We start from the raw sequence: 25,555 nt of genomic DNA, 5'->3' as shown, positions 1-25,555 counted from the left end.
GGTGTCCCTTTAACAGCAATCTAATGGGAACCGAAAAATCCAAACCGAGCCTTCTGAACCTGTTCTTGAAATTGAAATTGGTAGCAACTTTGTAAAGTACAAAAACACAAAATGTAAACAAAAAATCAATCACAAGGGGGGTTTCCATCAGTTGATCCAGGGGTGTAATATGTCAAGCCTTGATGCCAAACATGACGATCAGAAGGGAGTCGATTCGGCTTCAACATCGCCGCGTCGGGTCAACGGAGGACCATTCACTGGACTTTCCCAAAATATTATACCAAGTTTGCAATCACCTACAAAGTTCAATATCCATCTTCCCGCCCATGAGCTCTCTCAAACTACAGCAAGGCTAGCGTCTCCTTCAAGCTCTCCAAGAAAAACTCAACAAGTCAGTGCTCTAAGTTCAGGCAATCCTTTCACCAATCTTCCTAGTTTGACGTACTCGACAGATCGTGGAAATTCACCAAGGTCCAACTCATTGTCCAACGAAAAAGAATCCTTCTATAATGTTGATTACTTGGGTCCGATTACATTGGAATACCTACGGTATGTTTACAATGCGCTTGTATCATTGGAACCCGTTGAAGGAGTGTCGCATGGGGGAGATACAAACGTTTATGACACGCCACCTGTGTCCAGTGGAATTGACAAACCTGGAACGGCAGAAACTTTTCCCGTCGAGGACAATGGCAAATACAAAAGCCCTAATCAACTAGATGATATGCAGATCCAAATTGAGATGCGGTCCCGACTGGAAGAAACCCCACCTCCAGTCAGAAGTGAACCCCAAAAGAAGCCAATTTCGTATTTGCAAAAGATTTTGCAAGCTCAGATGGCCAAAGCTGAGAAGTTGAAGACCCCAAGGAGCAAGTCTGTCATCGGCGATGTGTATCAGGGTGAGTCTGTCACCAGCGAGGTGCATCAAAGCAATATTAATTCGGAGCCACATGAGCAACTATCACAACCTGACTACAGAAAACCAGTACGGAAAAAGAGGAAGCTTGTTGGTGCAAAGCCTGACTTCACGATTGAGCCAATACAACACGAAGTGAGTACCTTCGGATCTCCGGGAAAAGAAAAACCAATTGAACTGGCAGTGAACAAAGATGTCGAGGACACAAATAGTGAGTTTTTCAAATATCATGGTGCTTCACATCTCAAACTACCCCTGGTTGATCAAGATATAGCGCCAGGCGCTGTTAATGGTAACCTACCAGACCAGAATGTGGCATTGATTGAGGAGAACGTGATGCAACCGAATATCGATCTTCTCGTAGCTACGCGCGAGGATGTGACGACGCTGGAGCCAATTGTGAATACAAACGAGGCATCTGTTGTCAATAAAGAAGATCCTCGAATAGATATTCAGCACCAAGAGCAGCCAGAGTTAATTCAAGAAAAAGCAATCGAGGAAAGTCGTAATAATGAGAACGCTCCATTTCAAGTGCGACATACAGAACAGCCTGCTCCTGAGATGAATGATCAGGAAGAAACTCCACTCCAGGTAAGCCAGGGTGACAACGTGGAAACGGAGCATGAGAAAAACAAAGTGGTATCAACATCTAAGAAAGTTGATAATGAGACATCAGCGATGGTGCAACCACTCCTTTCAGAGGATGATGTAGCTGCAAGCGAAATGGACAAAAGTGAACATGACGCTTCCGAAGTGGAAAGCCAAAACGAAAAGACTGAAGAGTCAGGAGATGGAAAAAACCACGAAACGTTAGAGCCATTGAAGTCGATGTCAACTGTGCATCCAAGTGCTGCCTCAAACTTGCAAGAAAAGAAGATTGTCGATAATTCCAACTTTAAAAGTTCACAAGAAAATGATGACGACAACGGAGTTATTCTTGAGAGCTGCGAGTATGTCGCTTCCGATGTAGAAATTGTGAAACGGTCTGCAGGAAAAACAGAACAGTCAGAGGCAAGCAGTGAAATAAACCCATCGATTGCAAAATCCAATGCAGAACCCAACGTATCTGAAAAGATTGTTCAAACTGAAGCCATTATGGAGGACACAGACACTAGCCCCCAAATGGAGTCAGAAACCAAGAACACACCAATTTCCCCAACCGAGAGCATGTTTGATGTATTTCACAACGCACCTGATACCGGAGAAGTGGAAATAGACACCTTCAGTGCAGTTGATGTTTCTGATAAGGGTGACCAACAACCGATTGAGGAAAGCTCGACGAGTAATTCAAAAGATGAAGCTATCGGTATCCTGGAAATCGACTTTATTACAATGAATCTACTAAATCGTGAAAAAGTGGGGTCGGACTCTCTGAATCCCAATCCATCGCAACTTGAAAAACTTCCAACTAGTATACTACAGCTTTTTCAATCAAGTTCAGAGGATTTTTTACAAAACTTAATGAACAGCTTAAAACTTTATGCCTTTTCGAGAGATTCGCGAAATGTGGACATGTCGGATTTGATATTGTACCTTCGTCAGATTAATTTTGGAGGTACCGGGGAGACAATGGGTGATATCGAACGAATATTTGATATAGCTCAAGAAAACCTTCCTCTTGAGTTGATCATAGATCTAGAAAATAGTGTTGAGAAGGCTCTTTCGGAGCTTGAAACGGGTGAAGAAGGTGGGTTGTTTATTGGTGACGAAGAGGAAGGTGAAATTGAACAAGCTAGCAATGAAAAGGAAAAGGAGCGTGATGACGAGGATGTTAATGGCTCTAATGAGGGTGATGGGAGCGGGAGTACCGAAACTGACGACAAGCAATTTCCCGAGCAAGAAATTGAAGAGGATGTTGACTTTAAAAATAAAGACACTGATGATGATGACGAAGTTGTATAACTATGTACAAATAATACAATTCTAGACTTTTCTCTCTTCCTTTCTTCAATGACAAGCAGAAGCAGCAGCATATTGTTTTTGGTTACCTCTCACAAGTTTCAAAAGTTCAAAAATGGTAGTGGGTGTTATCCCCTGAATACGACGTGCTTGTCCGATTGTCTTTGGTTGAATCGTGTTAAGAATGGAGCATGCTTCATAGGAGATCTTTAAATTTCCAGTGTTCGTATAATTGTAGTTTGTTGGCAAAAGTAGATTCTCATCTGCTTCGTAGGCGTTCAAGTGAGCTTTCTCTTTGGACATAAATGGCTCGTAATCACTTTCCACATCAATACGATTCATTAATCTATTGGTCAAATGTTGATAGAATGATGGGGTGTTGCCTCCGGTGAACTTGTCGATATGGGGGATGACATCCTTGATTGAAACTCCCTTGTATGATAACAATTTCCAACCATTAACTTTGTTGCTTGATCTCAAATCGGTGGCAGCTCCTGATAGTGCAGGCGACCAAGTCTTGCCAGAAAGTCGAAGACTTTTTAAATGATTTTTGATATCGTTAAATTGTTGAACTTCATTTTTGAAGTATTCATATCTGTCGTGACCAACAACTCCAAGTTTGTACCCCAATTCGGTCAATCTTTTGTCTGCGTTGTCTGAACGAATAGATACTCGAAACTCTGATCTTGAGGTGAACATCCTATACGGCTCTTCTACTCCCTTAGTTATCAAATCATCAATCAAGACACCAATGTAACCGTCGGACCTCTTCATTTCCAATAATGGTTTGTTCAAATACGAAAGGCCAGCGTTGATTCCAGCAATGCAACCTTGAGAAGCAGCTTCTTCGTATCCAGTGGTTCCATTAATTTGACCTGCCAAATACAATCCGTTGACCAATTTTGTCTCGAGAGTTACTTTGAGTTCCCTTGGGTCAACGTAATCGTATTCCACACCATATCCCGGTTGCACCATTTTCACATTTTCGCACCCAGGCATCAACTTGACAATTTGCTCTTGTATATCCTCTGGCATTGTGCATGAGATTCCATTTGGATAGATAAGATCGGTGTCCAATCCTTCAGGTTCTAGCCATACCACATGAGATTGCTTTTGTGGGAACTTGATAACCTTGGACTCGATACTGGGGCAGTACCTGGGTCCCTTGACGGTTTCCCTGATGTGAATTGATTTATCCAAATTATCAGAAATCATCTTGTGGAATTCAGGTGTTGTTTGTGTCTGATAACACTTGACCAAGTGATCCTCTAGGTCAACACGGTCGTTCAAGTATGACATTGGTTGAGGTGGGAAGTCAGACGGTTGTTCTACCAAGCCAGAAAAATCAATTGTCTTTGCAGACAATCTTGCTGGGGTCCCCGTTTTCAACCTTCCTAATCGAAATCCTGCTTCTCTGAATGTTTTTGATAGTCCAAAAGTTGCCTTTTCGCCCATTCTCCCCGATGGGAATGCCTTGAGACCAATGTGTATTTCACCCCCTAAAAACGTACCTGTAGTGACAACCACTTTGTCACACTTTAATATTCTACCATCCTCTAATATCACGCCTTTGACAGTTCCGAATGCTCGACCATCATAATCTTCAGAATTAGTTGGCTCGATTATGATATCTTTCACTTGAGCTTCAATCACTGACAAATTCTCGTAATTGCATATTTCCCTTTGCATCTCGTTCAAGTAAATCATTCTATCAATTTGTGCGCGTGGTCCATGTACAGCTGGACCTTTGGAAGCATTCAATATACGGAAATGGATACCTGCCTTATCGGTGATTCGAGCACTAACGCCATCAAGTGCATCAACCTCACGTAATAGTGTTCCTTTACCAACACCTCCCATTGACGGATTACACGACGCTGTACCTATTTTGGCTATTTCAGGAGTTATCAAAGTGGTTGGAGTCCCTGATCTTGCTGATCCAGTTGCTGCTTCACATCCCCCATGGCCACCTCCGATTACCACAACAGGATAATTTTGTGACTCGTTTAACCTTGTTCGTAGGTCAGCATTGATAATGATATTTCTCTTTTGAAAAAGGGACGCTCTCGGTAGGATTGCACACCGGTTAGTTAATACTCTAATCATGGTGTAGACCAAGTAAAACTACACTTAAAGAAGGAAAATTTTTGTTTTTGTAACTCTGATTGAAAAAGTATATTATCTCATCTCAATTTCTACAAGATCAATTTACCAGACCCTTTACACTACATTACAAAAGATACAATGGTAGATATAGCAAGAGCTGAAGGTGATGACCTTAATGATGGTTTAGAATATGATGTGCAGAATTCAGAAGATGAAGGAGAGTTGGCCACATCGTTACAACCTCCGTCGGAACCCGCCATTATCAGTGGAGAAACAACAACCAAATCAGATCAAGAGTCCAACCAACGAAAACGTAAAAAGGACTTTTCAAACTTTCAAAACAAGAAGAAAATGAAAATGGAATTGGATATTCAACAAAAGAGAAACATGTCACTAGAGCAAAGTCCTGAAGTGATAGCGGAATTCATCAACACCAAAATCAGTAGGAAACATGCAAATCTATCAGCATTAGAATTGAGTGAGTTGTATTTTACAAAGAATGATATCCGATCAACTTCTGAATTTACCAAGCCAAGAACATTGGATAACTTGCTGGATTACATCAATCAAAGATTTAAGAATATGCTACCTGGAAAGCAACAACAGCTGACGAAATCAAAGAGTAAAAAGAATGCAAAGAAAGGCAAAGATGTCAAAAATGACGACGAGAAAGATGATCAACAACAAGTTGAAGAAGATCGCAAATTCATAGCCATTGTATCCATGTCAGCGATACGAGCATGTGATGTCCATCGTGCCACAAAGGATTTAAATGGAGGTTCTTTAAAACTCATCAACAAAAACAAGTTGGAAATTGATTTGAATTTGGTTAAATCAACACGATCAAGAGTACTTTGTTGTACACCAGGAAGATTGCAAAAAGTATTGAATAGTCTCGATTCACAATTGAAACGAGATGAAATCAAGATTATTCTTGTTGATAACTCGTACCTTGACCAAAAAAAGCAGAACATTTGGGATATAAAGGAAACTTTTGAAGTATTGAAAGATATGACAAAAAATGGCCTGAAGATTTATCTCTATTGAGTATACTTATACATATATATAAAGTGAAAGTGTTATCACAGTAGCGGTAAATATACATTCTTTCTAGTTTTGTAAAATGAAGAAATGCCACTAGCGATAATTTCCAACATGTTTTCGTTGAATTTTTCCGCATTTTTATTATTGTAAAGGGCGTCAATTACACTTTTGATGTCCTCTGCATTGATTTTGGGTTTGTAGAATAACTTTAAAAACGCAATGTTTGCTGCTGTTTGTAAAATGTAAGTTTGTGATTCATTTGCGTCTCTGTTGAAATCTGATGCTTCATTCTGCTTTGCCTCATCTACAGCATTGTCATTCAGGTTAGCATCTTTACTTGCTTTTGATTCGGTTCCCGTGTCACAGGTAGTTGCCCCCGCTTCCTCCTCTTTTACATCAGCTTTATCACTCTCATTCATTGATGAGTTAATTTGAAAGACAATAACTTCAATCAGCTTCTCAAACCATTCATTCTTGACTTTTATAAATTGGCTAGGTACCAATGATGAGTTCAGAAACAAATCAACGTTATGAGGTTCAATCTTCGAAGCTTGCGTAAGAAAGGCTTGAGCTACCTCATACATTTTCAGAGCCAATTGAATATTAGGCCTCGTAGGTATATCCACCTCATTAGCTTGGGACTCTTTTGCTATAATCAATTGCCTAAGGTTGTAAACCTCCCCATCTAATACATGAGATACAACTTTCTTGAAAATGCTGTCAATATTTGAATCTACTGCAGTCATCAATGCGCCTGTATCACTATTCGTGGCAGCGATTTTTGACTTGATCTCATTACGCAAACTCGTCAAAAGACCAATAAGATAAATTAATTTGCTTACCTCTCTCTCTTCTGAGCTCAACTCAAACAAAGATGTACTAAATTTTGAAATCTCTTGATTAAAGCTCTGGTTCACTGAGGTAGAAAGTGTTTGGAATCGTTTCTTCAAACTGTCACCAGTAAAATCGCCCCACTGGACACCATCACTTCGCAAACTATGATACAATTGGGGGAGGTAGTCATAAATATCCTTCTTTCCTCTGAGCATCTCAGAGAAATCACGATTGAAATCGGTAATCTTTTTCAATTGAAAACTCTCATTTAGCCATTGCTTCAACTGGTAAGTAGTGTTGTATGGCGCTTTGTTTGTATTATCTCCTTTGTTTATGACCAATTTCATGTACTCCCCAAGGTTGTAATCCATCACATTGACCACGTCGACGTCAAAAGGATTGTGAGTGACACTGTCAGAAACAGCACTATCTAGCACATCCTGCACTGCTCCTAGTATTCCCTCGTTATTCATTAGTTTTGATACATGGTTATCGTAGATTTCCTTGATCAAACTCTCCAAATTTGCCGACAATTCATCGAGTAGTTTTGTTTTGGAAACAAGATCAATCAATTGAGATTGTACCCCAACAAGCTTGGTTGCATCATCAAGTCTTTTCAAACTCATTATGAAGGTATAATATTTGACTATCGAACTAGTCAAGAAATCCATCGTGGGAGGTGTTTCTGTGGATTGAGACGAGATAGAAGCTAATCTTGAGATGAACTCCACGATTTTGTTAGAGCTGTTCGGATTGACTTCTAGGTATTCACCATCAGTGTCCAAGAACTCACCAAAGTCAACTTGTGAGTCATCAATCCATCCTCTATGTCCCACTAGCTCAACTAAACTCCATGGCTTAGCTATATCACGAAGGGTTCGGAAGTAATCACTATCTCTATTGTCTCCAAAATAGCTTCTGAGGTATGTGCATGTGTTCTCCAAGTACAGAAATACCAGTCTGTAATTGATTGGGGTGTTTTGGCTTGACAGGGCCAATAAGCTGTTTATGTACTTCATTCTGAGGTCAATCAATTTTTGTTTGATATCTTTGCTATTTGAAGTGCCACTTAATAGTATTGTATAGCATACTAAGTAGTTGCACAAAGCCAGGACATTTCTGTTGTAGTTGGTGTTTTTGAATGTGTCCAATTTGTCAAATCGCTCTTGTTTCACTTGAATATCGTCAGTGCCATCCTCCTCAGCATCATCGTCATCCTGAAATTCATCAAAATCCTCTTCTATGAATGAGATGTCATCAACGAACTTTGCGTTGCGATCCGTTAAAAAGTCCTTTGCTAAAAATCGTTGACGAAGACTAAACTTGTCGTTCGAATTAAACAGTGTCAAGGGGAAATTGTAAACCGAAATTTCATGCTCAAAGTAGTCAAGCAAGTGGTACTTAATGCTGTGCACTTGCTGTTGAAGATCCTTCTTTTCCTTCAACACATCTCCAAAAACAACTTCAATGGTGTAGAGCTCCTTCACGAATGGTATAAAATTGGACGTGTGAAGTATAGGACTGGGCCCTTCACGTGAGATTTTATTGGCCAATTTGGCCAACCTTTTCTGGATAACATTGCGAACAATCACTGTTCTCGAGTTTTGTTTAGCTTTGGTTGCATTCTGATCTCGTACAATGGATTCAAATTTAGCATATGAATCCTTGTAAGGTGATACAAATGTCGATGGTTTGTAGGAAATTTCTTGTAATTTTTCCTCAATCGTGAGTGAATTGTTTCGTAGATCGCCAATGTCTTCTGCTATTTTGATCAAATCACGATACTTATCGCTAACTAAATTGTGCAATTCATTCTTTGTTGTTGCAATAATGGTACTATACTGAGATGATAATCGTTGGATTTCTGGGATACTCAATTTGGTAAACATCTCGTCAACATTGTCCAGAGTGGACTGGAACTGGTCATTGGTACCGGTTCCATTGGACACGTCTGCCATTGTGTTGTCTTTGCAGGGAGTGTAGTTAGCCTCGATGCAAGATTTCATTTGACCACCACCAAAAATTTTTGTCTGGTCTACTTATATGGTAGCGCCACTCTCCATTGTAATCCGACTCTTTAGCTGTAATAGTACTTAGTCGTACTCAATTAATTAAGAGGGGGCGATGATAAGGATGGTTCTCCCCCTTACTTGGTGATGCGCCATGATTGTTATCTTGATGAAGAGAAGCGCGATTGTATTGGATATTCAAAACGTACCACTTTGTTTACAGGATTCCGAACTGGACTTTAGACTGGTGAAACCAACTTAATTCCGCGTAGCTCCTCAGAGAGTTACACTGCATTGTTTAAAAGAATGTGTCATGAGTAAACTGCTACTTATCTTGTGTTGTAAGGAAATTTTTGCATCATTTTCATTAAAAGATAAATGCCAAAATGAAAGAAAATTGTTAATGATATCTCATTGAAAGAAAAAGAGGATGAAATACACATAATGCACCTACGACAAAGGTCAATACAAGTGACAACACTAGTATCTCTGAGAATTATAGATGGAATCGAGCTATTACTAACCTCTTTTCCTCTTCTTCTTTGAATATGTATTTTTAGGAATCAACAATTTTGAAGTGTTTCCGATGTCGCACATTTTCTTCCCAAAACCAACACAGAAACAGAACAACAGAACAAACAGAAAGAAAAAGTTGTGAAAGAATTTTTTTTTGTTTGTTCTTGATCAAATTTACCCGCTTAAAAAAACATACAACAAACAACAAAACTAAAATATAACTATATCCAAAAGGGTTTACAGAAGACGTAGAGATATCTGAGACTCACAATTGTATTTACCAACGACCACAGATAAACCTTTCGACGCGCTACTTTTCTTGACTAGAACAAATTTCAAACACCCGCTTCTTGCATTGAAAAAATATGACATCGTTACAATCCTCCACTTTTTACAACCATCAATCACACAACAATGATCAGCAACAGCAACAGCAACAGCAACAGCAACAACATCTGCAGCAACCACAAAACCTGCAGCAGCAACAGGGATTACCACAAACTCAACAAAGTTCCACTGGTGAGATACCGTCACAAATACCTGCTTCGTATTACGCGACATTAGACGGTGGTGTATCTCCGACTTCAAGTACTACATCGTCATCATACTTCGATAACATTGAATACCATAACCAAAATAATGCACATCAGGTCCATAACCAGCCTCAATACCAACAACATCACCCATTACACCAGCAACAACAGCAGCAGCAGCAACAACAACCACAGCTTGAACATGTGCCATCAAACCACACGGTCAATGCAACATCAACAACCCAAGATGGTTCCAACTCCGACATGCTTAATAACAGCGTCACCCCCATGGAAGACAATAACAACTTACATACGACAGCAGAAGCAGAAGACGTGGGGTCTTCTGCTGCTGCGTCAGTAGAGGCAACATCAACAGAACAACCATTTTACGTCAATGCCAAACAATACCATCGTATATTGAAAAGACGTATAGCACGAGCAAAATTGGAGGAAAATTTAAAAATTGCCAGAATCAGGAAACCATATTTACATGAGTCGAGACATAAACACGCAATGAGAAGACCTAGGGGTCAAGGTGGTCGATTTTTAACTGCTAGTGAAATTGCTGAATTGGAGAAGAAAAAGAAACAAGAAGAGTTGGAGCAGCAACAGGGGCAACAACAACAGGAGCAGCAACAGGAACAGCAACAGGAACAACAACTGGTGAAATTGAATCAGGAACAGACTGTTGGTGGAGAAAGTGTAGAAGAGAATACAGGAAATGCCAATGGTAATGATAGTGGTGGTATAGCTACCGCCAATAATGACATGCGAAATATGAGGAATAACAGTACCATCAAAATTGAATCAAATGGGGGAGACAATCAGCAGAGTATCAATAACAACAATAACAACAACGACGAAAACGAGCTAAATGACAATTTTGCTGGTGATGACTTTGTTCCAACTGAGCTAAACGGAGTAAATATTGCTGCAGAAACAGACGCAATAAAATCGGAGAATTCAAGCTGATAATAACACTATTGAAAGATTCATTCCACTTGAGCCATGTACTTATTTCACGGAGATGTTGGAGGTTCAGCACATTGATTGTACAGCATCGTTCTTCACTTCGTTGGCCATTTTTTCTTTTTCAACACTATGTATTTACCTATGTACTTTTATACTTACAAAAACAAGGACTTTCTACTAATTGAACGAATCACAGTGTATACATTTAAAACATTTTTTGCAAAATTGCTTGTGTATCCACATTTAATTGATTCAACACAGCACCATCAACTTTCTTAATATTGGCCAAAATTGTAGTTTTAATCAATTCAAAATCATTGTTTTTAATTTTTGAGATTGGGTCAAATGGTGTCTGGGCAATTGCTGCCAATTTGGAATAATGCGATCCAAATGTAGATAAATCAGAATCCAATTCATTTAATCCACCAGCAGCAGCACCGGAAATGGATGAGATTGCAACAACGTTTGCTTCATTCGTCACTGAACTAGTGTTTCCCTTGGCTATACCTTCATATGAGTTCAAATTGTTAATCAATGTTTCAATTGTATCAACAATCATGCCTACATACTGCGATTGGAAATTGGCATTTGTCAACAACATACTAATACCAATATTAACAATTTTCTTGTCTTGTAAATTGGCCAATACTGATGAAGTACGCAACATAAATGATGAATAAATTTGCCCAAATAATCCCAGTTGGACTGAGTTAATCAATTGCATAATGAAATCACCGCCTGATACTGCATCACTATTAGTATACTTGACATCACTGAGATTAACCGTGGTTAAAACATTTAAAAACACAATAAATCGTTTGACAAATTTATCAGTACGTGATTTTTGTAATCGAGTAAGAATTAATCGAGCAATGTTACTGAGGTATGGTTGTAACGAGGACAAGGGCACATTCAACAATATACTTTGAACCAAATCAAATCCATAGATATCATTGGCTTTACTTGCAAGCAAATTCTGGAAAACTCCCAATAATGGAGTCAAATGATTGGCCTCAACGAAAAAAGTGGGATCATGCTCCAAGATTGAAATTAGTAATCGAGTGATTCCTGGAATGTTACCCTTGAATTGCCATACAGAAGGCGACATCAATGGTTGTATTAATGATTTGTAAGTTTCTGGTAATCCACTTGACTTGGGATATTTTTCCAACAAATAAGCCAAAATTTGAAATGTATACGGAACATATTCTTGAACATCTTCAGAAAGGATATCGAGCAAACCTGGAATAGCATGTTCGATATATTGGTTTATGTTTTTGGGATCTTGTTGAGCTCCGTATTTGAAAAGTAGAGCCAATGACTCAAATGTATAGTGGGAAAATTTGGGATTGGATGGATTCTTAGCAGTTATTTTGAGTATTTGCAATAATTGATCAATGATTGTCACTCTTTCAGAGAACAAATCCTCACATGTGTTCAAAACCCTCATTATACACTTCATAAGAAACTCGTTCTCGGCTAGCTTTTCAGGCGAAGTTGTACTATTCATGAGTATCAAGTTGAACAATTTCGTTAATAATGGAGTAACAAATGGTTCGATATCATTTTTATCGAACACAGGTTGATGGCCCTGACTGAAGTTGGTCATTGAAAGTAATTTCTCAATGGTGATTGCAGAATAGGTGTATACGACAACATTGGAATTAACTTCGAGGTGGTTAATTAATCGAGGTATAGTGATCAATAATTGATCTTTTGTGAGTTGATTTCTAAATGTGAAGATATACTTTATTGCATCCACTTGCAAGATTGGATGCACCTCATTTGACTCCAAATCATGAGCAATATTTTTAGAAAAAAAGTCAACCACATCAACGAGAACATTGGTTGAGGTGACTCCAACATTAGTTACACTTCCCTTGGTCGCTAGTGAGCTGAATAGGTAAATAGCAGTATCCTTGTGTTTCCAATCGTTATCAGCAAAGCTCAAGAACTGATCCACATACTTCATCACGGTAGTCGTCAACAATTCGCTATTCAACTCCTTCAATTCCCGCAAAAAGTCAGTGGCGCTTTTCCTTCTCGAGTCAAAATCAGATCCTTCCAAGTCTGACCTGACATACAATATAGGCTCATCCTCAAATGTTTCTTCATCATTCTCTCTCAACATGATATTAGGCAATATGATTCTCTCTATAATTTCGTTCACTGATTGTTCGCTTTGGAAAAGTGATTGATATGTTGGTATCTTGATAATGGACGACAAGAAATGTAAAGCTTTGACCACTAGTAAATCAAATTTAGGTTGTTTGGTGACAAAATTGTTGATCAAGTCCCAAACTGATGTAATGAATGTTTGAATCAATGGCTCAAAAACATCTGCATATCTAGTCACGTATAATGACAACAATTCAATAATTGAAGTCTTTACCTTGATCAAAACATCAACTTCTTCATCTTCATCTTTCTTTAAAAGCAAAGGATTATCATAAACCAAGTACTTGTGTACAATATTCATTAATTCATTCATATGGTCTTCGAAAAACTCAGGGATATCTTGGCAATTGAAATCGTAGTAAATCTGCATCAACAATAACAAGTTTTCGAAATAAATCACCAATTGGGCCTCATTATCCTTCAGTTTATCAACCAAATGATCCAATTCAACAAACAATTTCAAAAACGGTTCCACAAACTTTTCCAAAACCAATTTTATCTCCAAAAACAATTCATCGGATCGGAAAAGTGGTCGCCATTTCTTGAAAATAGAATGTGAAACCAATAAAATGGCCTTGTTGTTGACAAAATCAGTCAATGACAACTTCGAAACCAAAATATCAATCAAATTGGGCCAATTGTGAGGAAAATCACACTCAGCAATTAAAGTAATTGCTTCACCAACTTGAATTTGTAATTGATTAGGCAAGCTAATCATGACATCAATAATTTCAAACTTAATTTTGTTGACATCTTCCAATGGTAAAAGATAATTAGTTCCATCCTCAGTTATCCATTTTCTTTTAACTAAGTTTTTGAAATATAATGCTGCTGCTAATCGAATTGAATTAGAAAGATTGGTGGATGCAATGATATGTAGTAAATTGATGGAAAAACCTGGCTCATTCTCCATTGATTTCAATGCCTTTTCTGCTTGATTGGAAAATTGAGGTATCAATGATTGTTCCAAAATCTTGGGAATTGATTCCAATGAGTTTTCAGCCGACATTGTTGTGTGGGAAGAAATTCTGTTGCTACTTTGTAATGTTCGGTGAAAGTTGATGTGGTTATAATACAATAAATGCAATTGCCAGTGGTGATGTGGTTCCTAGAGTAGGCTGTATCGATCAGTTGTCGGTCTTGTTGATAATCTTCCTCAATAATGGGAATAATATTTTGGCAACACTTTTGTTGAAGACTAAAGATGAGAGGAAGACGAAAAAGAGAAAAAAAAAACTTAGTCTTGAAAATACACGACAGGACATTGCACAGAGCAGAGCACGACATTGAATAAAAGATCGACAGTTTGAATATACAAGATACTCCATATGGTTAAAGAACACCATTCTACAACTAAAGCCAATAAGAAAATAAATGGAAAAAAAAATCTCTATTATGTTTGCAAATCAAATACAACTTTGACTTACCCCCCGTTCTACCTCTAAAAAATAAGCTCCCTTTTTAGAACATAAATAGCAGAATTCTGATGCAAAGCTTCAATACCTTTACTTGGTGGTTGGTAAACCTTGAGCTTCTTTTTGTTGCTTTTGCTTAGCAACAGCATAAACCAAACCAGCAACAAATCCAACAAAGATGGATGAGACTGACCAGAAATTGACAGCAGCATTGAAAAAGATCAACCCACTCAATGCAATTGGCAATTTGTTTAAGGCACCAACCATAGAATAAGTGGTTGATGATGTGACTCTAACACACCAAGCACTGCAATAAGAAATACCAACTGAGGAGGCACCACTCAAAACCATGGCAACAATAGTGGCAACTCTATTATCAGCAGGGAAATTCTTTTCCAAATTCTCCGGTGTCCAATTTTCAAACAAAAAAGTGAAAACTAACAAAATTGGGATTGATAAAAGATTGTTATAATACATGGTATCGAAATCTTTGAAATTAGTCAACTTAATTCTTTTTCTCATGATTAAAACAAATGCAGCTGAAGCAAAGCAATTGGTAAACATCCAAAAATAACCCAAATATAATGCAAATTGATCATCAACAGTCTTGACTTCACCCTTGTCACCATAGTAAGCAATGACTGAGGAGAAAACCATCAACAAGAATGAACTCAATGCCATAGTAGTAACCTTACCACCAAACCAAATAACTTCACCGTAAGCAATCAAAATGATCGTCAAGTTTTTGAAAATAGTGTACACTGGAATAGATAAATATTGCAAGGCTTTTGATGAAGTGTAAATCATACCAACTAATAAAAATGCAATTGGTGACCATTTCTTAGCTTCATCTTTGTTGAATTGTCTATAAGTAATGATACCAAATGTTTTCAAAGTACCAATAGTGACAATACAAACAATAGATTGTACTGCCAATAAAAGAAAGTTTAAATTGAAGTTGAATCCTGATACAACAAATTTATTAGTAACAGTCATTAAAATTGATGATAAACAATAGGCCAAGATTGAAATAGGACCTGAGTTGGTGATTGTATTGGCCAATGAGTGGCCTGCACTAGGTGTGTTTCCTTTTTCCATGTCTAATGTAATAGTGGTCTTGTTGTTGCTGTTGCTGAAAAATCGGCGTTTGATTAAATATATTGATTGTCCAACTAAGTAAGCCAGAATAATTCCCATACACTTTTGGTTATGGAGTGTATGTTATGTTATGTTAGTGTTGCGTTTGGGGGAGTGCGAAAGATGGGAGCAGTGATAGCTTACTGTAAAACGGCGTAAAACTAAAGGAATATGGTAAACCTGTATTTCTTTGGTGCAATAAGAGTTGACCAACCAAAAAGAAAAACTCGATGAAAAAGATGGTTTTTCAAATCTTGTTCCTTTTCTAAAAATTTTTTTTTTTTTTTTTGTTAAATTTGTTAGAGTGTCGCAAAATTTCAAAAGATTGATTCTGTTTTGTGTCGTGTCATTTGTTTGTTGTTTTGGCTTTATTGTTGACAATAAAACTATCTTTAGTTAACCAAAATAAGTATTGATGTATGGATGTAAACAAAGTCGTGTATGTGTGTCAAAGACAAATTCAGAAACAATGCAACGGATTGTAGGATTTAAACACCAGCCATCGAATTTAAATGATCGACCCATGAACCCGAATTGTTTATTGAAGAGTTGTTTCACTGGAGAGACAGGACGCTGGGCGGGACTTTTAAAGGTTCATTGTTTGGTGTTGGAATCAATACCGCACTACTGCTCTCTTATACTGCACAACCTTTGATCATACAAGGCTTTCTTTTGGGAGGAACATCTTCATCTGCAATGGTTAACGCTTTAAGCAATTGTACCTGGAATCAAGAACCACAAAAATTACTTACTCCCATCTCAACAATAAAGTGATCGCGTCATCATTTCTTTTGCAAATCTCATAATCAAATCTTTTTTTGAAGACGCGTAATGGGTTAATATCCCATTGTTTGTTTTATTTTCTATAAATAATACCCTTCCAACGTAATCTTCATGTAGATCTTGAGATTCACTGCGTGACTAGTGACTGTAAGCTGCTCTTCCAAGCAAGCAATCGTGCACTCTTTTCGTCCGCTCTTTACGCGTATGTCCCCAACGCCTTGGTCTTATTGTTTCACGACATTCTGTGCAACATGCGAGTTTTTCCGAAATCAGACATTTTGTGCCTTAAATTGGAAAAAGAGGCGAATAAAGCCCCTTTTTATTGTTTTGACTTTGCCATGTGGGCCATAAAGTTTTTGATTATCCCAGTGCATATTGAAAAACTGGCTTACCCTGCCACGAAAGCAATCTTTACACTCTTTGGCTAACATTAAAATGGACGACCATCGATCTATTCTCTTGTACAATATATGGCGTTTTCCATCAAAAACATTCTTTTCATTTCTATAAAATTGTTACATTCACATACACAACGTCCCCCTCCCACTCCCACTCCCCCTCCCCTTCCGTTAATAATCACCACGATTGTAGATACTTATATCAACTTCAGCTTTCACATCAACCATATCTCCTTGATCAATACATGCATCAACACTAAAACCATTCAATGCAGTACCATTTTGTAATTCAGTCAATCGTTGATTCTGGGCTCTTATTTTCTCCAACTCTTGTAAATAATTGTCTTCAACTCCAGTAATGTATGCACCCGTGAAAACCCCAACTTCGAATTCTTTAATATTGTCGGTTTTACAACAATCAATCAAATCATGCAAATCTTGATAAATCACCTTGTCGGCACCAATCACTTGAGAAATCTCTTCTTCAGTACGGTTAAATCCAACAAGAGCTTTAGTGTCAGCTAAATCAATACCATAAATGTGATTGTATCTGATTGGTGGGGCACATGATGCAAAGTATACTTTTTTAGCACCAGCTTCCCTTGCCATCAAAACAATCTCCTTTGAAGTTGTACCTCTTACGATCGAATCATCAACAATGAGGACATTCTTGTTTTCAAATTCCGAATCCATGGCATTCAACTTCCGTCTCACTGATGATCTTCGTTCTTGTTGATTGGGCATGATAAAAGTTCTTCCAATATACCTGTTCTTGACAAACCCTTCGCGATAAGGTTTACCTAAACTGACTGCACATTGGAAAGCACTGGTCCTTGCAGTATCTGGAACAGATATAACAACATCAATATCATTTTCATCCATAACACGTTTAATCTTGCTAGCCAATTTGATACCCATCTCGATCCTAGACCGGTATACTGACACCCCATCCAATACAGAATCAGGTCTAGCAAAATATACATACTCGAAAATATCAGGGGCAAAGATTTTTGGTTCAGCAACTTGTTTGAATTCAGGATCACCATTCTTTTGAATAATTACCGCTTCACCTGGATGTACATCACGGAATTTCTTGAAGCCAAGTGATTTCAAAACCACACTTTCCGAAGCCAACATGAAGTCCTTTGAACCATCATCATTTACTCTTTCACCAATCAACAAGGGTCTAATTCCATTAGGGTCTCTGAATCCAATAAGACCATACCCAGCCAACATGGCAACACACGCATAAGCACCTCTGATTCTTTCCATGGTTTCAGATAACGCTGTGAAAACATCAGCATTGTTAACTCTACTTTTATTAAACTTGTCCATTTCTGAGGCGAAAATATTCAACAATAACTCCGAATCTGAGTCAGTATTAATATGACGATGAACAACTTCATCCAAATGCTTCCTCAACTCTATTGAGTTGACCAAGTTACCATTATGACTCAACGAAATACCGTAGGGACTATTAACATAAAACGGTTGGGCTTCTGAACCTGCACTTGACCCAGCAGTTGGATAACGCAAGTGGCAAATGCCCATATTACCAACGAGATTCAACATCCTCTGTTGAGTAAAAACATCGCGGGCCATACCGTTACCTTTGCATTGGTATAATCTCCCCTTGGGACCACAAGTGGCGATACCAGCGGCATCTTGACCACGATGTTGTAAGAACATGGCTCCTTCGAATAATTCAGGAGCAACATTAATCTTTTGATTTGCTAAAACAATACCTAGTATACCACACATTGTAAAATTGAATATTTGACTAGTTTGAATAGGTTTCGAACCATGAAGATTGAAAAATCTTAGGAAAAGAGAGATGCAAACGAAGTCAGAAAATTTTTGTAACCATGAGATGCGCTAATTAAGCGCTGACAAAGAGAGTGTGAGAGAGAAAAAAGGACTCATAAACGAAGAGTAAACTTTTGAAAATAAACATGAATCGACCATTAGTGCAAAGAGGAGTCCGAGAAACTTCTTCTACAGCACTCTATCGATTTAGAGTAACGATTGTTGAAACACGATTCAGATCCAGATCCAGATCTCGATTCGCCGTCCCATTCTTCGATTTACCTCTCCTCCACACCTGTACCTCTTTTCACAACAAAACGTGGAGACATTTATTACCTCAAGTTCTATCAAGCATGCCACCTGCTATACACCCCTCATATCAACAGCAGCATCTCATTCATTTCCCCATAAATCCCATTGATCTAAAAAAAAAAAGCCAAAAAAAAAAGCCAAAAAAATTTCCTTTATTTCAAAAAAAAAGAAAAAAAAAAATTGGGTAAAAAATGTACCATCATTGTACCAACAACAACGATACCAAAAAAAAAAACCCAAAACTTCAAGGGGTTTCTACCCTAGTGTGAGTTCTTCACTCTTGATAAATCCTCTCCTTTGAATGGCTTGGGCACAGCATCTTCATTTTCGGCAACATACAACGATTTATCAATTGTAGCTGGAATTGGCTTGATTTCAGTACCCAACTCTTGCTCAATCTTGTATAAAGCATATCTGTCGTTCCAACTCATCAAATTGATGGCCAAACCCAAATGTCCAAACCTTCCTGAACGACCGATTCTGTGCAAATAAGTCTCAGCAGTTTTGGGAAAATCAAAGTTAATGACAACATTAACTGCTTGTATATCGATACCTCTAGTTAACAAATCCGAACAAACCAAGTTACGCACTTTACCTTGTCTAAATTCGTGAAATACTTTATTTCTTGCTTGCTGAGGCATCTTTGCATGAGAATAATAACATGAATAGCCTAATTCAGTAATCTTTTTCGCCAACAATTCAACTCTATTGGTTGAGTTACAGAAAATGATTGATTGGTTGATTTGCAATTTGGAAAACAACGTGTTTAAACAGTGTAATTTTTGTTTCTCCTCCACAAACGCATAAAACTGTGTTATACCTTTTAACGTTAACTCATCCATAAGATTAACTTCATATGGTTTGTTCAAATGTTGATCCATAAAATGTTTGACAGTGATGGGGAAAGTGGCCGAAAACAACAATGCTTGTCTATGTGGTGGGAAGAATTCTAATATTTGCTCTATTATATTCTTAAACTCTCTTGATAACATCTTGTCAGCCTCATCCATAACGAAGAGGGGACATTCAGATAAATCAGCCACTTTTCTCGAGGCTAAATCTAAAACCCTACCAGGTGTACCAACTAATATATGAACGGGGTCATTTAATCTAACAATATCATCTCGCAACGAAGTACCACCTGTGGTTACCATACACTGAACTCCTAGATGTTTACCCAAAGTTCTCACGACTTGTGACGTTTGTAAAGCCAATTCTCGTGTAGGTACTAATATCAAAGCTTGTATTTTGTTTAATTTTGGTTTGCATAATTGTAAGCAAGGGATGATGAAAGAGGCGGTTTTTCCTGTACCGTTTTTAGCTCTAGCAAGGATATCTCTGCCAGCTAAAGCCATGGGAATAGATTCTTCTTGAATAGGTGACGGTTTTTCAAATCCGGCTTCAAATATCCCCATTAATAACTCTCTTTTCAAATTGAAATCTTCAAATGATTTACCTTTAGTGTTTAACACGTCATCAGTTTGGGGTCTGGTGTCCTTTTGAGGGAGGCTGAGATTTTGTTTCCAATCGTTAACCTCAGTCATAATGATAAAGTTTTGTGGATGTATTAGGATTTGTTTGTGTTAATGGTTTGATGCAATGATAAATTGAGTTGAAATTAACCTGTGTGTGGTTGGAGTGTGGTGAACGGTGGTGGTCACTTTTTGGAGAAAAAAAAGAAAAAGTTTTTCTCAAGTCGTTCGTCGGACATGGAAAAATTGGTACATGCACTACTTTTGGAGCACTACCAGTTGCAATTTTTCTAACAAAAAAATCTATAAACTCTATACCAAATAGGAGCCTCTGAAAGGTCTTGCTTTTCATCAGCTATTTCCTGCTTCAACACTTCAATATTGATCTCACGTCTACCAGTATCCAAATCTATCTGATCCAATTTCACCCACAAATGGTTCCATGTTTTGTGATAGGTTTTATGAGCAACAAAGATTACAACAATGAGTGGTAACGATAAACAATTTTGCCAAAATGTGACTACATCAGCACCACTTTCACCGATGGGGAATATACTTACCCAAATCAATACAGCAATAATGAATATCAATAATGCCATTCCTGTCCAAGATCCAAATGTGCCCAATGGGGATCTAAAGATAATTTCATCTTTGGATCTTCCTTGGGCGTATAACGCCCATCTCCATCTCAAGTGGGTCAAGTTGATAAACCCCCATATGAAGAAAGATGCCAAAGAACAAACTGAAAAGAACCAGGTAAACACAGCTCCTTCGTTTTCATTCACCACGAGGAATCCTAATAGGCCAATGAGGGTGGTGATACCAATAGCAACTAATGGTCTTCCTTGTCGATCTATGTACCCAAACACTTCCGGTATTAATCCTTGTGCTGCTAAAGATGCCATTGTACGTGAAGCTCCATACACGGAGGAGTTCCCCACTGAGATCACAGCAACAATTATCACTGCATTCATGATGTGTGGCACAACTTTGATTCCGCCTTGATTTATAGCAATAACAAATGGCGATGCAGCTATACCTTCCCCATCTAATAAATCTGTGTTTGTATATGGAACTAAACAGCCAATTACAATTGAAGTCAACAAGTAAAAAATGGTTACCCGCCAAAATACTTGCTTTGTTGCTTTGGGGAGTGCCTTGCGTGGATTTTCGGTTTCTGCAGCAGCTAAAGCCACCAACTCAATACCACCAAATGAAAACGCAGCACTGATGAAAACAGAGCAAACTCCTTTGAATCCGTGGTTGAATGCACCAGGATTGTGCCAATATTTCCCACCAATGTATCCTTGATCACCGACACCACAGGTGATACAGATTCCCAATATAAGAAAGCCAATTACTGCCAAAACTTTGATAATTGACAAGACAAACTCAACTTCACCATATCCTTTAACACCAAATAAATTGATTGAGGAAATGACAACCCATATGATTGCGACCCACACGGCGGGACTAATTGAGGTATTCCAAAATTGAATTGTCATTGCTGCTGCGATAATTTCTGACGGGTACGAAATTGCCCAACTCACATAATACATCAACGCCAAGCAGAATCCCCATGATGGGTCAACAAACCTAGTAAAGAATGCATTGAAAGATCCACTAACTGGGAATTGCACAGATAGCTCACCAAGGGCATTGACTACTGTTAAAAGGGCATAACCCACTATGACATACCCTATTAATACAGCCCCAGGACCACCATTGGCCAAAGCGTATCCACTACCAACAAACAACCCCGTTCCGATACTACCACCAATGGCAATCATTTGTAAATGCCTCGATTTTAATCGTCTAGCCAAGGGATGCTTTGCCGATGCTAGGATAGACTTTTCCATAGGGGATAAATTGGTGGTATCAATTCCATCTTCTTCCAAGTCTATAGGTTTAAATGAGTCGATAAATCTTTGCCAATGTGAGTTTCGGTCATCGCTGGCTGAAGAGCTAAAATCTAGTGATCTTGAGGATGATTGCGATGTCCCCGCATTGACCTCCTTGCTTACAGCAGCTTGCTTTTCGATATCTGAGTACCCCATCGATCTTGAACACCACCTTGGGCAAAAGGTGAATTCATTTCAGAAAATTTTTACGAAACTGTGGCTCTTTATATACGGCGTTTTTTGTGTATAAATTGGTTTATTGTTTTAATTACGAAGGGGATTTTGTGTAAAAATAAAATACCAAGTACTTCTAAATATTTTTTTTGGGTAAAGTTCCAGCAATCATTTGGTCATACAACGGGCAGGTCTTGTTTGTCCTGATATGACCAAAAGAGCCACAACTCTTGCACCTCCTAGTGGTGGAGTTTCCTTTACCAATCCCCTTTCCACCGATGACATAAGAGCCATCGGGCAACATGACCGTGTTTGCATCGATGATGGTGGCACCAGCAGCAGCAGCAGCATGAATGGCGTCATTGGGTGGCTTCTTAGCCCTACTTTGTTTGGCTCGTTTTTCCAAATTGGCAAGCTTTTCCTCCAATGCTTTTCGGCGAAGTTTGTTCAATTCGGCATCGTTTGTAGGCAAAATTTCGTCAACGTCGGCATTCCTAAGCAACTCATCTTCAAGTAATTTTTTACGTTTAATGTAGGCACGAATCAAACGCGGGTCAGTAATAGTTTCAACTTTTCTTTGTACGACACCGTTGTGGTCTCGAACTCTTCTGGTAATGCGTAAAACTTTATCGTCATTGGGTTGATCTTGCTCTTTCTTGTCTTGTTTCAACTTGTCTATAAAATATTGCTCATGGTCAGAAGGTTTGTATTCGTTGTATATCTGCTCATACGATTCCACCAATGAGGTTCGTTGGGAATACCAAATTCTTTTTATCTCCTGTTCATATAATTTTTGGTTATAAGCAGCAGCATTGCTTTTGGGTACAGCCTCTGGTGGTGGTGGGAATAACGGCTTGAATGGGTTCTTTTGCGTAGCGCGCAACATGGAGTACCCTAAACCAATACCTGATGGGTCTCCTTCACCGTTTAGCTGTAACATAGCTTTAGTCTGATTTGCAACAACGAAATTCCTAGACAAGTTCCAAGGTGCCATTTCTTCCTCTGCTTCAATGTCATCCTGCTCTTTATTCCGTTTCCTCTCCTTCTCTCTCCTTGACTCTTCTGTCTCCGTGGCGTCTTCATTAGCCTCGTCTTTTTTCTCGGTTTCCTTTCTCTTGCGATTACTCATTAGTTTTGATTCATCACCAAATAACATCGCCATATCCTCCAATGCTTGCTGACCGAATTGCATCGCATCCATTAAAGAAGAGTCTTCTGGGGTGATCATACTCCGTATTTCCTCCTCTGAAGGAATTACATCATTCATGCCTCTAACTTTCCAAAAGCCTTGGTCATCACCTTGTCTTTGATACTCCATAAACTCCTTCAATCGTTGCCTATTTTGCATATCAGTTTGCTCAGGAAAGTGTTTTGAAACATCTTTTACCGAAATGCGAGGAGCATTTTTGGAATTCATCACCCGGTAAACAATCATTTTCAACCTATTCTTGGATATATTGGTGACTTTACGGGAATGAGGAGCGGGGATCTCCACTGGAAAGATATTTCCCACGGCAAAATTTACATTCATTGAGCGTAGATAGTATTTTTGGTGCGACCCGGCCCCCTGTGAACGAATCAATAGAAAATCAGTATTCCTAGGTTCATGTTTAAAAATGGGCGCCCTTATCATATTGTTGTACAACGTGGGAACAAATTCGCCAGGATATACTTCTCCAAAGTTCCAGAACGGTGACCTGTCTTCAACTCCTAAGACATGAGTTTCTCCGAATTGAGCTTTAGGGCGCGAGGTATCATCTGGGCTCCGTTTGCGATAATAATTAATCAACTTGGACCCCATACCAAAATTGGACACGATGGGAGGATACTGCTCTGTATACTCCATTGTGATTATGTTTGCCGTGTCAGCAACAGTCAAGTCAGTTGTCTTCACAAACATCTCATGCAATGATTTACCCTTGTCTTTTTTCTTTTTACGCAATTTTAACTTGGAAAAGCTCATCAAAGTACCTGGGCGAACATGAAAAACTGGACGATGGAATGCTCTGGCTTCCGCTTTGGAGAGCCTAACTTTATAGTATGGTGTTTGTAACCTCATTGCTGGAATGGAATGCTCAATGGTTAAGTTGCTCAAGTGTGATCTCTGTTTAGTATTGTAGTTTCTTCGCAAAAGTTCATACTCGTTATCATTCGACAAATTGAATTTGTCTAGAGTTATAGACCTTTGTTTGGCTTGAATCGGAACAAGCAATAAATTGGGGTCGTTCATATCAAGTTTCAACTTTTCAAGATCAATCTGTCCATCAAAGACATCAAATTCGTCGTCCAGATTGAGATCCCACTCCTTGAGTGGCTTCACAGTGGATTCGCCATTGATTATCGCATCATCATCCCAATCTGCCGTTGACAATATCAAGTCTTTAGAGTAGTCTTTGAATTTGTCACCATTGAGCCAGTCACGCTTGGTATAATCAAGCTCTTTGACAAAGGAGTCTAACGAGGCACTCTTAGCTTGCAAGTTTTCGATAAATTCCAAATCGCGCTGAGTAATTTCTGTCACATTTTTGGGGAGCTTATTTTGGTCCAAGCTCACTTTTGGCGTTAGGTGCTTCATGACCTTTTCACAGGTTATATATGGCCTCTTGTATTTGTAAAACATAGGCCGTGGAAGGAAAAATTTGAAGAAATCCAATGGCTTGTCTTTGGAATAGAATGGAAAGTAGTGTCTAATGTTTCGCCTCACTCTTTGTTGCTCTAGCTTTACTATTCTTGCAAACACCTTCTGTCGTATCTCGATTCTGCGTTTCTCATTTACTTCCTGGTCGTCGAATATACCTCCAAAGTCATCCGGCTCTGCAGGGTGTTCAAGGTTGTCAAGATCGTCGCCAAACATTGTGTCAAACTGGTCCTCAGCAAGCTGATGTGCTTCCTCAGAATCGGCTCTGGATTCCTTCTGATTAAACTCATCATCATCATGATTGTATTTGGCTGGCTCTTCCTCCAAATCAGCCAACTCATCTATATCCTCATAATCGATTGCGTCATCTGCGTGAATGGTTTGCTTCTCTTGAAAGATCTCCTCGATGAGTTGATCATCTGGTATGTTGGTGTTCCCATTCATGATGAAGCTTTAGTGTAGTTGGTTGACTCGCTTTTTTTTTTTGCGTTCTGTTTTTTGTTTTTTAATTT

The 25,555-nt window shown here is 38.6% G+C and overlaps 11 protein-coding genes across 11 annotated transcripts; 3 read left to right on the top strand and 8 right to left on the bottom strand. All coding sequences in view use genetic code 12, as the record gives it.

Annotated features, from left to right (window-relative positions):
• Positions 1–169: 169 nt before the first annotated feature.
• Positions 170–2,818, top strand: CPAR2_208330 (uncharacterized protein; the record flags this gene model as incomplete). The annotated part of the gene is made up of 1 exon (XM_036809751.1): positions 170–2,818. One exon carries the CDS (start codon positions 170–172, stop codon positions 2,816–2,818), a length of 2,649 nt encoding a protein of 882 aa, XP_036666357.1.
• A 45-nt stretch (positions 2,819–2,863) lies between these two features.
• Positions 2,864–4,921, bottom strand: MTO1 (tRNA modification protein; the record flags this gene model as incomplete). The annotated part of the gene is made up of 1 exon (XM_036809750.1): positions 2,864–4,921. The coding sequence occupies one exon, from the start codon at positions 4,919–4,921 to the stop codon at positions 2,864–2,866; it is 2,058 nt and encodes a 685-aa protein (XP_036666356.1).
• A 138-nt stretch (positions 4,922–5,059) lies between these two features.
• CPAR2_208310 (uncharacterized protein) lies at positions 5,060–5,968 on the top strand (the record flags this gene model as incomplete). Its single annotated transcript, XM_036809749.1, has 1 exon — positions 5,060–5,968. One exon carries the CDS (start codon positions 5,060–5,062, stop codon positions 5,966–5,968), a length of 909 nt encoding a protein of 302 aa, XP_036666355.1.
• A 35-nt stretch (positions 5,969–6,003) lies between these two features.
• On the bottom strand, positions 6,004–8,757 carry CPAR2_208300 (uncharacterized protein; the record flags this gene model as incomplete). Its single annotated transcript, XM_036809748.1, has 1 exon — positions 6,004–8,757. The coding sequence occupies one exon, from the start codon at positions 8,755–8,757 to the stop codon at positions 6,004–6,006; it is 2,754 nt and encodes a 917-aa protein (XP_036666354.1).
• Positions 8,758–9,689: 932 nt separating this feature from the next.
• HAP2 (Hap2p) lies at positions 9,690–10,829 on the top strand (the record flags this gene model as incomplete). The annotated part of the gene is made up of 1 exon (XM_036809747.1): positions 9,690–10,829. One exon carries the CDS (start codon positions 9,690–9,692, stop codon positions 10,827–10,829), a length of 1,140 nt encoding a protein of 379 aa, XP_036666353.1.
• A 205-nt stretch (positions 10,830–11,034) lies between these two features.
• Positions 11,035–14,016, bottom strand: CPAR2_208280 (importin-alpha export receptor; the record flags this gene model as incomplete). Its single annotated transcript, XM_036809746.1, has 1 exon — positions 11,035–14,016. One exon carries the CDS (start codon positions 14,014–14,016, stop codon positions 11,035–11,037), a length of 2,982 nt encoding a protein of 993 aa, XP_036666352.1.
• Positions 14,017–14,512: 496 nt separating this feature from the next.
• Positions 14,513–15,520, bottom strand: VRG4 (GDP-mannose transporter; the record flags this gene model as incomplete). The annotated part of the gene is made up of 1 exon (XM_036809744.1): positions 14,513–15,520. The coding sequence occupies one exon, from the start codon at positions 15,518–15,520 to the stop codon at positions 14,513–14,515; it is 1,008 nt and encodes a 335-aa protein (XP_036666351.1).
• A 1,391-nt stretch (positions 15,521–16,911) lies between these two features.
• Positions 16,912–18,501, bottom strand: ADE4 (amidophosphoribosyltransferase; the record flags this gene model as incomplete). The annotated part of the gene is made up of 1 exon (XM_036809743.1): positions 16,912–18,501. The coding sequence occupies one exon, from the start codon at positions 18,499–18,501 to the stop codon at positions 16,912–16,914; it is 1,590 nt and encodes a 529-aa protein (XP_036666350.1).
• A 617-nt stretch (positions 18,502–19,118) lies between these two features.
• DHH1 (DExD/H-box ATP-dependent RNA helicase) lies at positions 19,119–20,402 on the bottom strand (the record flags this gene model as incomplete). The annotated part of the gene is made up of 1 exon (XM_036809742.1): positions 19,119–20,402. One exon carries the CDS (start codon positions 20,400–20,402, stop codon positions 19,119–19,121), a length of 1,284 nt encoding a protein of 427 aa, XP_036666349.1.
• A 218-nt stretch (positions 20,403–20,620) lies between these two features.
• On the bottom strand, positions 20,621–22,387 carry GAP4 (Gap4p; the record flags this gene model as incomplete). The annotated part of the gene is made up of 1 exon (XM_036809741.1): positions 20,621–22,387. One exon carries the CDS (start codon positions 22,385–22,387, stop codon positions 20,621–20,623), a length of 1,767 nt encoding a protein of 588 aa, XP_036666348.1.
• Positions 22,388–22,541: 154 nt separating this feature from the next.
• TAF145 (Taf145p) lies at positions 22,542–25,487 on the bottom strand (the record flags this gene model as incomplete). The annotated part of the gene is made up of 1 exon (XM_036809740.1): positions 22,542–25,487. One exon carries the CDS (start codon positions 25,485–25,487, stop codon positions 22,542–22,544), a length of 2,946 nt encoding a protein of 981 aa, XP_036666347.1.
• Positions 25,488–25,555: the final 68 nt, after the last annotated feature.

The sequence above is a fragment of the Candida parapsilosis genome, contig 005809, assembly GCF_000182765.1.
Source record: "Candida parapsilosis strain CDC317 annotated contig 005809".
In the NCBI taxonomy this organism is placed as follows: Eukaryota; Fungi; Ascomycota; class Pichiomycetes; order Serinales; family Debaryomycetaceae; genus Lodderomyces; species Lodderomyces parapsilosis.
This window is presented reverse-complemented; position numbering and strand designations above follow the sequence as displayed.